This window comes from Paralichthys olivaceus, chromosome 12, assembly GCF_024713975.1.
Source record: "Paralichthys olivaceus isolate ysfri-2021 chromosome 12, ASM2471397v2, whole genome shotgun sequence".
In the NCBI taxonomy this organism is placed as follows: Eukaryota; Metazoa; Chordata; class Actinopteri; order Pleuronectiformes; family Paralichthyidae; genus Paralichthys; species Paralichthys olivaceus.
In genome coordinates this window covers 21981635-21995606 of record NC_091104.1, presented here as the reverse complement: position 1 = coordinate 21995606, position 13972 = coordinate 21981635, and the positions used below count along the sequence as shown (strand labels likewise).

General features: G+C 40.4%; 1 protein-coding gene across 11 annotated transcripts in view; it reads left to right on the top strand.

Moving 5' to 3' along the window:
- ralgapa1 (Ral GTPase activating protein catalytic subunit alpha 1) overlaps nucleotides 1-13972 on the top strand; it is a 72186-nt gene that overhangs the window by 19815 nt on the left and 38399 nt on the right. For all 11 annotated transcript variants that reach the window (XM_069535241.1, XM_069535240.1, XM_069535236.1 and 8 more), the window contains 17 exons: nucleotides 1722-1846; nucleotides 1935-2169; nucleotides 3009-3194; nucleotides 4458-4628; nucleotides 4752-4945; nucleotides 5031-5129; nucleotides 5342-5497; nucleotides 5972-6100; nucleotides 6278-6403; nucleotides 7263-7321; nucleotides 7885-7993; nucleotides 9760-9870; nucleotides 10029-10097; nucleotides 10195-10323; nucleotides 11302-11485; nucleotides 12345-12463; nucleotides 12967-13086. In XM_069535241.1, coding sequence (XP_069391342.1) covers nucleotides 1722-1846; nucleotides 1935-2169; nucleotides 3009-3194; nucleotides 4458-4628; nucleotides 4752-4945; nucleotides 5031-5129; nucleotides 5342-5497; nucleotides 5972-6100; nucleotides 6278-6403; nucleotides 7263-7321; nucleotides 7885-7993; nucleotides 9760-9870; nucleotides 10029-10097; nucleotides 10195-10323; nucleotides 11302-11485; nucleotides 12345-12463; nucleotides 12967-13086 — 2321 coding nt within the window. The remainder of the gene's footprint in view (nucleotides 1-1721; nucleotides 1847-1934; nucleotides 2170-3008; nucleotides 3195-4457; nucleotides 4629-4751; nucleotides 4946-5030; nucleotides 5130-5341; nucleotides 5498-5971; nucleotides 6101-6277; nucleotides 6404-7262; nucleotides 7322-7884; nucleotides 7994-9759; nucleotides 9871-10028; nucleotides 10098-10194; nucleotides 10324-11301; nucleotides 11486-12344; nucleotides 12464-12966; nucleotides 13087-13972) is intronic.

Here is a 13972-nt window from a genome sequence, read left to right as displayed (position 1 = left end):
CTCTTGGCTGGATTCTCAGCAGCTAGATAATTTGCTGGGTAGTAGAAGTAGTTTTGGGCAGTCGTCGTCAAACACACAACTGTACTGAAAGCATTAATAACAGAGATATCTCGTTGCACATTTTAGTGAACAGATCTACAAAGAAAAGCATATGAAGCTGTGATAGAGAATAAAGGCTGTGTGAGATGGAGTGGCGCAGTTAATCATGTCTATAGGGCTATCTTGTACTCAGCACCAACACTTTCATTCTGTAGTCCCACTTTGAAATGCATAATACCTACATGCTGCAACTTCAATCAGTATATATTAGACCTTTATTCATACAACCAGTATCTGATTTGTAGGTCAGCATATGGTACTATACAGATGTCTCATTCTTGTTGCTGTTGGTGATGACATGGCAAATAATCATGACAGTAAAATAGTATACCAGGAGTCACAGCTAAATTCATGGTATTTAACATCTGGGCCGGAAGAGCTAACTGTAACATACTAATTATATGTGTCAACGTGCAGAAATGTAAAGAAGAGATTCAGCTAAGTAAACTTGAGTAAAATAGGCTTTGTTGTTTTAAGTTGTTAACTGTGTTTGCTCCTAACTTAATTTCTTTCTTGTGATCATTGCAGCAAGAGGCTGATCCTCTAATAAGCAGTTTAAACGTAAATGATTGAAAGCTGTTGTTGCTCTGACCTTCAGGGGCTTTGTTGCACATACAGTCAGGACAGACAAACTGATGTAACACTGCGCCTGCAGGGCGGTGCAGTTTGTAGGCAGCCTGTCTTGTTGTGTGGTGAGTGTTTTAAGTCTAAAATCTTGAAGGAAAAATGGGCAGCAAGGTGAATTTTTCATCTGCTAAAAAGGCAGTAGAATCCGTATTTTCGATGAATGAAATAACTAAGCTTTATTGATCAAAGTATGATATTGAGCTGAGGAACCAGGCTCTGTCAACTCCATCAGCCACAGGCTTAGGAATTAAAGATTAGTTTGTTAATCCTGCGAGCACTTTCACTGCCTCCAAGCTAACAGCAACATAACTCATAGTAACAAACCTGCTGCTTGTCCTGACCTAACAGGGTGATATTCTCTCTTGCTCTATGTGCATGATGGTGTGAATTAACTCCTGCATTGCTTTTCTAGTGGCTGTCGATGTGCCTGCTGTCTTGTGGCTTTTTTTTAACATCAGTCTTTTGATAACCTCAAGGCCGACAGTGCAAACACATCAGAACTGCTCTTACTATCCAGAGAAACTCTTTATCAATTAATTTGTTTCTAGTTTGTTGTGGATATTTATGACATTTTAGAATAATTTCGTATCAAGCATCAGCAGCAGTAATAATAGCAATAATGTAGCTAATGCTACATGGATGGTGTTGGAATATTAGTTCCTGACCTATAAAAAATGTTGCTATATCCCTAAATAATATAAGTACGAGCTATGCACTTTGTTAGAATTTACAAGCAAGTCATACCAGTTCACAAAATTATGGTACATATTTAATTTTTTCATGTAAGCAGTTTGAGTGGACATGAACCTGTACACACTGTCTCTATCATGTTATCACATACTATTCCTCTGTATTCGTCCCGATCTTGCCTATACGTGTGTTACCATATTGCCACCATTCTTGTGCGTGTGTTTGGGTGTGGGAGAGACGCAAGGGTGTACTTCAGTTTTTGGCTATCATAATCAACTTGCCTTAATGTCTTGGTGTGTGTGTAGCCAATAAAGAGGAGGTGGTCCAGAAAGCCCGCCCAGTCTCCAGTGATGTTGGAAGCAGCAACCCAAATTTCTCTGACCTCATGGACGAGTTCATCCAAGAGAGACTGAGAAGCAAAGGAACAGGAGTCAGTGCAACTCACTTATACACAGATTCAAGATTGTTAGACACAAATCATAGAAACTAAAAACCACTGCTTCTTATTTGACACACAGGGCCGTCGTGGCAGCAGCCCAGGAAGTTTGGAGGTCCCCAGGGACCTGCCCGAACTCCTAGAGGCTGGTCAGAGTCCTGGATCACGACCCTCGGATGATCTTCGGCCCATCGATGATCCAGGTGTTCCCTCTGAGTGGACGTCACCTGCAAGTGCCAGCGGTTCTGATGTCATCAGCTCGGACAGCCAGTCAGACTCCTTCAATGCCTTTCAGTACTCAACCTGCAAGTTTGATAGTAAGGGACAAGATAAGGATTCTGGATACATTTTTAATGTATTACCATGACTCTCTGTTGATTTTTGTCATGTTTTTACAAAATGTGTAGAGTATTTATCTGTCATAGGATATAAAATAGACGATACATTAATAGAAAAGCAGACAGTGTGTAAGATTTAGGTGAAAGGGATCTATTGGCAGAAATAGATAATCCTGGGGTATTTTTCACTTGTGTGTTTAATCTAAATTTTATGACTTGGTGTTTTTCTTACCCTAGAATGGCCCCTTTATATTTAAATACTTTATGTTTACATCTGGAGTGGCTACTCTCTACGGAGGCCACCATGTTTTTTTTACAGTCGTCCAGACTGGACAAACTAAACACGTTTTCAGTTTCTATGACAACTGAAGGTTTCCACAGGTTCTCTTCTATGTTTGGGAGGGGAGGGTGAGGTGAGGGGTATTCAGCTGCAACATGCAACTTCACCTCTAGATGTCACTAAAGTCTACACTCCAAACCTTTAATAGTTAGGGTTATACAAATAATAAAATATCGCTGTATATATCAGTTAAATTGAATCAAAGAAAGACACATCTCTTTTTCACTTCACAGTTTAAAAGTATCAATTATGCAGCTGTTCTTTCTTTAAATGGAAGCCTTTTGTAACTCTGATTTTCCTTGATGTGGGAGCATTTAAAATGTCTAAGCCCTTGGTAGTGTCAGACTACTTCAGTCCTGAAACCCTAAAACTATTAATCATTTCTAAAATTGCAGTACCCACAATCTGTGTGGCACTGCCTCAGTGGTTAGTGTGACAGCCGGGTAGCCTTCCTACTAATTTAATTTCTTTCCTATAGATTTCCCTTTCAGCTCAGAATCTTGCGGAGGAGGAGTTGGATCTGGGGCAGGAGGCCGGGGCAGCTCACTGGACCAGGACAGTCTGGGCGGGGGTGCAGCCAGCGAAGAACATGAAGTAGCCAGTTTGACAACGCTTCACATCGACTCAGAGACCAGCAGCCTCAGCCATACTGTCACTGTTACCGGTATGTCCAATCTGTAACATGAAGACTCTCACTATATTTCTGTTGCTCTCTATTATATGCACAGACTTGCACCTTCACATTAGTGTTTTTATATCATTTAGATAGTATATTTGGAACTTGGTTATTATTATGCAAATAGAATATAATTGTAATCATATGGCAATTTGTAGGGGGATGCTATCCCCTTTTAACAAAAATAATGAACCCCCCCAGCGCTACTTGTGCAGATAGAAATAGTTGAATCCACAGTTTATATTTAACAGTCAAAATTTCAAAATGTTTGTGCACTATGATACACTTCTTTAAACTTCTGTGAACACTGTACATGAGCTGTCATTTCCTCTATATTGAATTCAAGCCTGTAGAGCTAAATTTTATTGTTTACATTTCCTTTCCTCAGCATAGATAGTAAGAGTAGATGAAAAGGTGTCATTTCTACTGAGACAGAACAATAAAGTTACACAGATCTGGGAAAAGCAGATGTACAATTTTGTTGATAACACACAGTAATTGAAAGATCTTGGGCCGGTTTCACAAATGTAGAGCTTAAAGGGACAGGTCACCAGAAAATGATAATTCTCTCATCATCTACTCACCACCATGAGTGGGTGAAGTGTTTGAGTGCACAAATCACTTCTGGAGTCTCAGGTGTAAACAGTGTTGCAGCCAAATCAATCCAATTCAAGTAAATGGTGACCGATTCTTCAAACGAAAAAAACAACAGATTTTTCTGTGAACTTTAACCCTGAACTCTTGAGTTCCAGGACTTCCAGGACAGCTGATCAGCTCAGAGTATCGTCACTCTGAGTTTAGTGTGTACACGGTGGAAAGATATCATTAATGGAGCTCTCATAATGTGATTCACCATGGCAACTAGTAAATAAAGAGCAGAACCTCCATTTTAATTCAGTGGAGCTAGAGAGATAATATACAACAAAAATAAAACACAGCAGCAGCGAATAAGCCTGAGTTGGAGAAAAGAGTCACTAAGTTAATACCATGATATTCGGCGTAGTCCACTAGACTACATTGTGTAGCAGAGATTCATTTCTTTAATAAATAAATGCTCAAGTGCTGAAATGCTACCATTTACTAGATTCAATGTATTCAGCTGTAACCTGATGGGGACAAAGTTTATTGAAGAGAACTTGCCAGGTTCAACTTTTTCACTAAACCGACTTCATGAAACAGGCTGTTGTTCTCTGGCTCCTTCTCGTGTTCATCCTTCGTTTCTTCTTGTCATGTGTGTGCCGTGTTAATTAGGTTCTGAGAGTGCTTCTCCAATGCATTCTCTTGGAGGCTCTCGGTCCCAGACACCCTCCCCAGCTACGTTGACAGCAGAACATGCTGATCACACACACTCCCACTCTCACACACACCTGCAGCTGGACCAGAAGCTCCACAACTCTGTCCTGCAGACCCCTGATGACCTGGGTAACACATACACACACACACACACACACAAACATAAGTTATTTCTACACGTTTTTGTCTGCTAAAGATACAGCTGTGAGTGAACAAGAAAGAGTCATGAACTGATTGATCGATTGATTTTAGAAACCAGTGAGTTTCCCAGCGAGGACTGCAGTGTGATGGCGGGTGGTTCTCAGACTGGATGGCACGCAGATGTCGCCACTGTAATGTGGCGGAGGATGCTGGGCATCCTGGGGGACGTCAATAGCATTAAAGACCCAGAGATTCACGCTCAGGTCTTTGACTACCTGTGTGAACTGTGGCAAAACTTGGCCAAGGTAACACACACACAGACAAAACACAACCACAACTTAACACTCAAATAAAGATTGTTTTGGTATAAATGGACATTTCTCTTTACAGATAAGAGATAATTTGGGCATTTCTCTGGACAACCAATCATCTCCACCTCCTCCTGGTCTGATCCCTCCTCTGAGAATTCTCACCCCCTGGCTCTTTAAGGTACTGACTATCCCCATAGGTCCTCTCATATCAATTACAGTTAGATTGTTATGTCCAATTTTATCTAGTGACCTTGCTAGATATTTACTTAACAACAATTCGGTGCACAGGGACAGGAAGAGCTCCACGATCAAGCCAGTTAACATCTTAATTTTCTTGCCTATGCATGTTTTATCTGTTCACATTTTTGTGTGTGTGTGTTTTTCCCTCAGGCCACTATGCTGACAGAGCGTTACAAGCAGGGGAAGCTTCACGCCTATAAGCTGATCTGCAGGATAATGAAAAGACGACAAGATGTTTCCCCGAACACAGACTTTCTTACACACTTTTACAACATCATGCACCAAGGGCTGCTCCACCAAGACCAGGTAGTCTAATGAAGGGTTTGGGTTAAAATTATTATCCTGAGGTTGGGTTTACTTTACTGTGAACAACAACACATTTATCACTCTTGTGCTGACATGTGATGTCACTCAAGTCAGTTGGGGTTAAAGACTACAAATTCAAAAGAGCTAGAATAAAAGTGAACTTAGTAGACCTTTGTCATCTGCTCCTCATCTCTAGTTACTTAAAGACATGTACAGAGGACCTGACATTTTCCTGAAATTTTCCAGAGTGGCTGTATGTGGGTATGCAAATGTTCCAGTCAGTTGAAACATAGAACCCTCAGAGAGAGTCACATGTGAGGGATCCAACCTCCCAGGACAGACAGAAGTGCAAAATATGTCGTGTGGAGATGAACACATGAACAAACTTACAACATTTACAACACTGATTAAATGTACTTTTGCTTTAGTTGCTATTATTATTCGAGTGTGTAATTAAAAAACTTTATTTTCCAGGATATTGTGAACACCATTATCAAACACTGCAGTCCCAGGTTCTTCAGTATTGGTCTGCCTGGAGCCACCATGCTGATTCTGGACTTCATCATTGCAGCTTCTAGAGTTACAGCCTGCTCCTCACTCAATGTAAGACACAACTGTTCAATTTGATTTAATTTCATGTAATTATTCAGTTCAAAAATAGTATTGCACACCTTCTATTCACTATGATACACAGAAGTGTTTTTCCCTTTTTCTTATTTAATTAACATTTCTATCTTTTCTACTCTTTTCTTTTTGCCCTCCCCTCTTCCTCCTCTCCAGGCTCCAAGAGTAGAGGCTCAGATCCTCCTCGGATCTCTTGTGTGTTTTCCCAACTTTTATGGGGAGCTTCCAGCCCTCCACCCCACCACAGCCGACGTGGTTCTTACCAAGTTCCCTGATGTCAAGGTCAGTGGAACCAGTTGTAGTTTGGGAAGGACGGCAGTTAGTAGGATTAGCATTACTGATACGTTTTTAACAAGAGTACATTCTTAAGAAGACAAGTTAGTTTGATCTGGGACAAGGTATCATATTTCTAAACTTTCTAAATAAATGACAGTGGAAGTGGTAAAAGAGAGGAAAAATAGAATGTATCTAATTAGCTCCCACTTAAATTAGTAGATCCTCCCTCGGAATAGTCACAGACTGACTTTAATGTTAAATTTAAAAAGATTGTGCCAATAAGCAGGAGCTTCTGCTACGGTAAATCAAAATATGTCAGTTTACAACCGAAGCACAGGCTCAGACAGTTACCTAGTTTGTGTAAAATCCAGATCAGTCCAAACCTTGTCACACATATCTGCTGTGAGTGTCCATGGGGGGTCTCAGAGGCAAACTAATAGGTTAATGTCTCATCAGTCATTCTTGTTACAGCCCAGAGCTATGGGAGTAATGTTGTTATTGTTGTTGTTGTGGCTTTGTAAACAGTTAATGCCATGCGCGGCAGCACCTGAGGCCTGCCCACTGTTTTTTTTACAAAGCATCAACTTGTTTTGAATCACTAAGTGGTCATTAGCACTGACTGGACGGATGGGACCAGATGAGTGTGTGAATGTGTCTGGGGGTGTGTGGAGACACACCTGTACAGCCATTACATGTCCATATTTAGTTAGGCATGTGTGTGTTATGTATATTAACATCTCATAATCTATTCTCACGAATTAAAAAAACAGTGAGTCTCTTCATTATACTAGGAGGAATTAATAACATGCAGATACAAATATACACTCGTAACCAGTCGTATGTATTGTGTATTGTTTTTTCTTAGGAGCACATTATCAAAACCATTCTGACATCTGCCAGGGACGAACCTTCTGCTCCTGCTAGGTAATGTGTGTGTGTACGTGTGTGTGTACGTGTGTGAGAGAGAGAGAACCTAAATAACAATATAATTAAAATAATAGTTTTTATAATTGCACTTTTGTATTTTAGTGCTCAATTGCATCTTATATCAAGTGAAGAAAAAACACATAAGTTGATCACTCATTACTTATATAATGTAATAATGTTAAAGCACGACATTGAATTTATTTCACTGCTTGCTCACATATTGTGAACACGACATCTCAAGAACATTGTTGGAATTTTTTGAATTTGGAACAAAAGATAAGCTGATTATAATTTGGAGGTCAAAGATCAAGGTCACTGTGACCTCTTATATTACTTGATTAGAATTCAGTGATTAAGGGTCAACGGTCAACCTCATGGTTGGAGGAGGCATACAACCACAGGGCAGTACTTTGTTGTGTCTATGTGCATACGTTCACTACTCAAGCAGTGTTTACATGTGTCCAAAATGGCTGAACTCACAGAATTTGGAAGAACCATTACAATGGGTATAGCAGCAGCATGTGTTCACTGGTTGCTCCCACTCTGTTTTGTTTTGTCAGGTGTGTGGCTTTGTGCAGTCTGGGTGTCTGGCTTTGTGAAGAGCTGGCTCACGGGACTCAACATCCACAGATTAAAGATGCTCTCAACGTCCTCTGTGTTACTCTGAAGGTCTGTCACAAACTCTGTACTTCTTTAAGAAGCCGTGGTTACATGTCACTCCCAGCCTCTAAAACCCAGCTGAGCTTTAAACACAAACTAACAGTTGTTAACCCCCCCCCCCCCCCCCCCCTTTACCCAACCATGGTTCTGTCTCTGTCCATGACTGTGATCCAGTGAAACAAGACCAAAGCAATGACTCTGAATCAAACAGGCTGTTTTCACACTGATGTGCACAACACAGTGTCTGAACATCTGTTCTTCTTCTGGCTGGGTGCGTAATTAGGCTTTCTATAGTTTAAAAAACATAATCATCATTCATAGGGCAATTCATCCAACATATAAAGCAAGTTTAGTATTCAAAATCCTACTCAGCTCTGTAATGCCCCTGGAAATGATTAGTTAAAACCAGATTTGCAGGGTTAATTAAAGATCTGTTGTTTTTTTTGTCTTTAATTGGAAATCACAGACACTAGGATTACTGGTTAAAATCTTAATGATGGTAAATTTGATTGCAACAACACACTGAATACTGAACGGTCAAATTGGAGATGTGTTAAACATGGCGGCCAGCGAGCAGCCAAAGTATGATGGAAAACATTGCTGGAGATGATTGTTAGTGTTGGTAAAATTGCCTCAGTTGGTATTGTGTGTTTCAGGCCAATAGACTGGGAGGCCTGTGGATCAGAACGATACTGTCCAACATTTACTGTCTCATCTATGTCCAAGTGGCTCTAGACGGACACAAACAAACATGCATACCTTTTCCACCTTGGAATCCCCAGCTTGTGTATCGGCAGCCAATGGCCTGCTCAGACACACACACACACACACACACACACACACACACACACACACACACACACACACACACACACACACACACACACACACACACACACTTACATTCACTCACTCCTGGGAGCAAACCCTGCACTGTCAATATGTTTGGTCCTCCTTCAGATAGGAGACTAATCCAGGGGGAATGCTGCAAGCTGTGTTACACACACACACGCACACACACACTGTATACACACAAACACATCTTGTCCACTTTTGAATCTGTTGCCTTCATACCAGCCGCCATTAGCATCAGCCATGGGCACTGTGGCATGCACACACGATTACCAACACACACAGAAAGATGTTCAGGGATTATCATATTTTCATGCAGAGACACTTCTTTTTGTTGTCCTACTTGTCCTCTTCCATTTCATCTGGAAGCAATATTTTTGTAGAGGCTGATCCTTATTTGACTAATATGTACATTTCCTAACATAACATATACGTTTTACAGTAGTAGATGTGAAAAAAAACAACCAAAAAAACAAGGAAAGAAAGGAATTATTAGACACGTTATCTACATTATCCACAGATACTGAATTAAAGTTACAGTGTGTAGAATTTAGTGATATCTAGTGTTGAAATTGCATGTTGCAGCTGAACACCCCTCACCTCAACCTCTCCTTCCAAACATGAAAAAGACACTGTGGTAGCCTTTAACTGTCAAAAAAACCAAAAGGTGTTTAGTTTGTTCAGTCTGGACTAATGTAAAAAACATGGCGCCCTCCATAGAGAGGGTCCCCTCTATGTAAATATAAATGTATTTAAATACAAAGGGCCTTTTCTGGGGTAAAGAAATTTACAATTCATACTATTTAGATGAAACGACTAGTGAAAACATCATGAGGATTATTCTACATTCTACAATAGATCCCTTTCACCTAAATCTTACACACTGGACCTTTAACCTGAATTATGTGTGTTTTATCTCCCAGTACCCCAACAAGAGTGTAGCACTGGTGGCGTCGGACATCCTTCACCTCCTTATCAGTTACGTGGATCATCTTCAGAAATTCCCCCCCGACACTCCAAAGAAGATCGTAGAGGTGAGACATGAACGACTTACCTCAAAACAAATTATAGAATATTTGACTTGATTTCATATTAATTAAGTTCCCCTCAGAATGTCCACACTTCTTGATGGATTGAACCGTACTTTGTAAAGCTGAGTTTTAACAAACAACAACTTCTTCATTTTTCCCAGATTTTGATTGCAACCATCACATACTTGCTGCCTACTACCGAGTATTCTCCTCATGAACTTGACAAGAGGGTAACACACACATACAACATTTATTTCTCACAATATCACCTTGCTTAGAAATGTACCTGGTCTAACTATGTCTCATCACAATGCCTGTTTGTTGCAGCTGGTAGTTTCCCTGCTGTTGTGTCTGTTGGATTGGGTGATGGCTCTGTCTCCAAAGATTCTCCTTCAGCCTGTTCAAACTCCAGAAAGGGACCAGCCCACAAAGACTCTGCTCAGCTGTATTTATAAGGTGTGTGTGTGTGTGTGTGTGTGTGTGTGTGTGTGTGTGTGTGTGTGTGTGTGTGTGTGTGTGTGTGTGAGAGTGTGAGAAGGTAATGACTGATATTACATTATACAGTATTTTTCACTATTTATTCTCCCCTGTTATATTAATGTATGTCTCATTCATTTTTTATACTAAAAGCTCTCAAAAACATTCATTAAGGTTTTTGTATGTTTTGTATTTTATTTCTTGTTATATTTAGATGTGTTTTTCTTAAATGGTGTTATATAATGCTTTCACAGAATACAGTATAAAATGAAAATGTGGTTAAATCGCTTTAAGTCAAAGGGTATTTCACACTTGAAAGTCCGGACCATGGATTATGTCTTTGTTATGTTATGTCTTTATTTACATTTGATCCAGATAATTTTGGTTTCATGTTTAAAATTAGAGAGCAGACTTAATACTTTTGTATGAATGATGTACATCCTGTTGCCATCAGCTATGTGGGCTGTGTCCACCTATACTTGACATTTATTGGTTTGCTGATGGACGGGCATCTGACATCAGTTTGTGGCCGATGCGGCAGATAGTAGTCTCGCCTTTTTAATCAAGATTATTAATGAACTGGTTTGTTTTATTAATTTCATTACCAGCGTGATATCATTATGGTATTACTAGCAGCGTCATCAACTTCAGGCCCAGTGCTCGAGACTAGTTTGAATGTGCGAAATGTACGTCCTTGTCATTCAATCGTTACATTGTCACCCTGCAAGCCGCTTCTGCTTCTTCTTTGAATGTTTAATGCTGTCTCAGCTTGGTTGGACTGAAAGTCTGAACTTTAAAAAACAGCAGTTTTTCACATTGCAAGTGAAATGAACCATGGTTCAGTTTGATCTGGTCTAGTCTAAACTGTGACGTCAGGGGGTACAGACTAACACGGTACGTGTGAAAGCGCCCCAAAATCAGCAACCAGTAACACCTTTTCTTTTAATCTGTGTCTAGGTATTGCACGGTTGTGTGTATGGAGCACAGTCTTTCAACAGTCCTAAGTATTACCCACTGCAGCTGTCAGACCTGCTGAGTGCAGATTATGACCCGTTCCTGCCGTTAGAGAGTCTCAGAGAACCAGAGCCGCTGCACAGCCCGGACTCAGAGCGATCCAGCAAACTACAGCCTGTCACTGAAGGTAATTTATATGACAACTTTAGAACGCGCCATGACCATCACTTTGTATTCATCACTGATTTCCAAGAAGCAAGCATGTAAATATATAAATTTGGTATTATTTATTTGCTGCTTATATACAGTCCATATCTGCATGCATACACACGCAGATACAAAAACTCTGGACAAAATGAGTTGTCCACTAAACCACTGCCAATCACTGAAGATATAAGACAGTAGGTGTGTATGTATGCAAGCGCATCCGTGTGAGAGTGTGTATTGTCCCCTGCTGTGGTCGACCAGGACACAGTGTCTAATGACTGGAGCACCCTCATAGACCATGCTTCTCTTCTCTTCTCTTGTCTTCTCTTGTCTCTTCTCCTTCTTAGGTTGAATATTTCTTTCTCGTTCCTTTTCCTTTCTTTTCTTTCCCTTTTCTCCTTTTGAGGTCTCCTAAGGTTTAGGAGTTATTGAAAGTGTCTGGTCAATACATATCTGGACTCTACACATAGGCTTGTCAATAAGGAGCTGTTGGAAAGTGTGTGTGTGTGTCACAGTGTGTGTGTAATGATTTTGATTAGCCAGGATCTGTTGGCAGCACAGTGTGTGATGGCATTGGCTTCTTCTCAGCATGTGGCAAACTATGTACAAGCTGCTTGTGTGTTTGTATCTTTACCTGGTGTTTCAAACCTTGAAGTTTGTGGAACTTAGAGTGGAACTATCAAGTCTTAGAAACAGTTACAACTTTTAGCTTTAGCCTGAAAATCTGAAAACATAGAAATGGACTGTAAACTTTTCATATCACGAGCTGGAAAGTATTTTTCTTAACTGTATCCTTTTCATACAATATGTCCTGTGTTTTTTTCCTCTTCTGTCTGCAGTTCGTAGCCGTATTCAGCAGGGCCTGGTTTCCATCGCAGCCAGAACAGTTATCACCCACCTAGTCAACCACCTCGGACATTATCCCATGTCCGGAGGGCCGGCTACGCTGTCCAGTCAGGTACTTTTTGACAATAAATTGAGGTTTTGAAGCTAAAAAGTAGCAGGTTTTTAAGAGCTAGCCCTGACGACATTAGTGGACGGGTCAGTTTGGGAAGAGAGGACATGACATTAGTGAAATTGTCAGTAGTCTGCCAACAAATAAAGAACACAAACACTTACAGCTTCAATTCAATTTTATTTGTGTAGCTCCCAATCACAACATGTTACATAATAGGGAAATTCACCATCTTGTCCTATATTTTAAAAGTATGCACAAATCTCAAAGCACTCTACATAGTAAGGTCGAGACCCTCCACAATTACAGTTAATCAATGTGATCCACCCTCTTTCTACTACTGTTTACTTACGCTGTGCATTGTGCAATGCCTCATTTGGTGGAAAAGGGGTTTGCATATGGTGATAGTGACTTGACTGAGGTTGTTAAAAAAAATCTTAGAACATTTTCAGTACATCAGATCTTGGCATTTTGCTGGACCTACACTGTGGGCTATGTTTTTTTAGGTGTGTGAGAACCAAGACAACCCGTTCTGTGAGAGTGCTGATCTGGGACCAGAACTTTTCCATTCACCAAATCTGCAGTTCCTGGTTCTGAATGGGTCCACACTGCTCTCTGTGCTTCAGGTAACCTCAACCGAAAGAAAGTCCTGAGATAATGTCAAGCCTTGTGTGTTGAAGTTTATACAACTTTTTGTCTACAACAGAGGCCTAAGATCAAACCTAAAAGGCTGATGATAATGAAAATTACTCCTTTATTTAATGTTAGCATTGATTGGCTTTACTTGTTTCTTAATAATTCATCATAAAAATATCTCTTTTCTAGAAGGCAACACCAAAAGATTGTAACGCCCAGGCCACACTGGCTGCCTGAGAGGCGCATGTGCGTCGTGTCCTTTCGGCAACCATGTTATCAAGTTAGAGCGGCCACACTGACTGCATGAGCAGCATGTGTCAGGCGCCTCTCAGGCACATGAGCCGCGCTGCTCTTTGAGAATGTAGAGGTCTTGCCTATTTTCTCTTTGTACCACGCGTGGTTCACAGGAAAATAGACAGTGAAAAGGATCTTTTCACCACAGTTCCAATGTCTGTGTATTATTTTTAAACCCCTTTTTTCTGGCTCCACTATTTCTGATATTTTTATCTTGCATTGAGCCACCCAAGCATTAAGGATTCAAGTCTATGATATCCTGTGATTGGGCATTATAGGAACACAAGGTACAACAAAAACAGCATTTACTTTCTTACTTACCATTAATATGACCTGTTGATACTGAAATGTTTTTCATGAAACAATGTTTTCTGGTTGTCCTTCCGGCCATCGTCTCGTTCTTGTGTACGCAATATCTCAAAAATGCCTGCAGGGAGTTTCTTCAAATTTGGTACAAATTCACTTGGAATCCAGGATGAACTGATTAGACATAATCAGTTGTGTCTAATCGTAGTTGAAGGTCAAGGTCACTGTGACCTCACAAAGCTCATGTTCTGCTTTATGAATGTAATATCCCAGGAA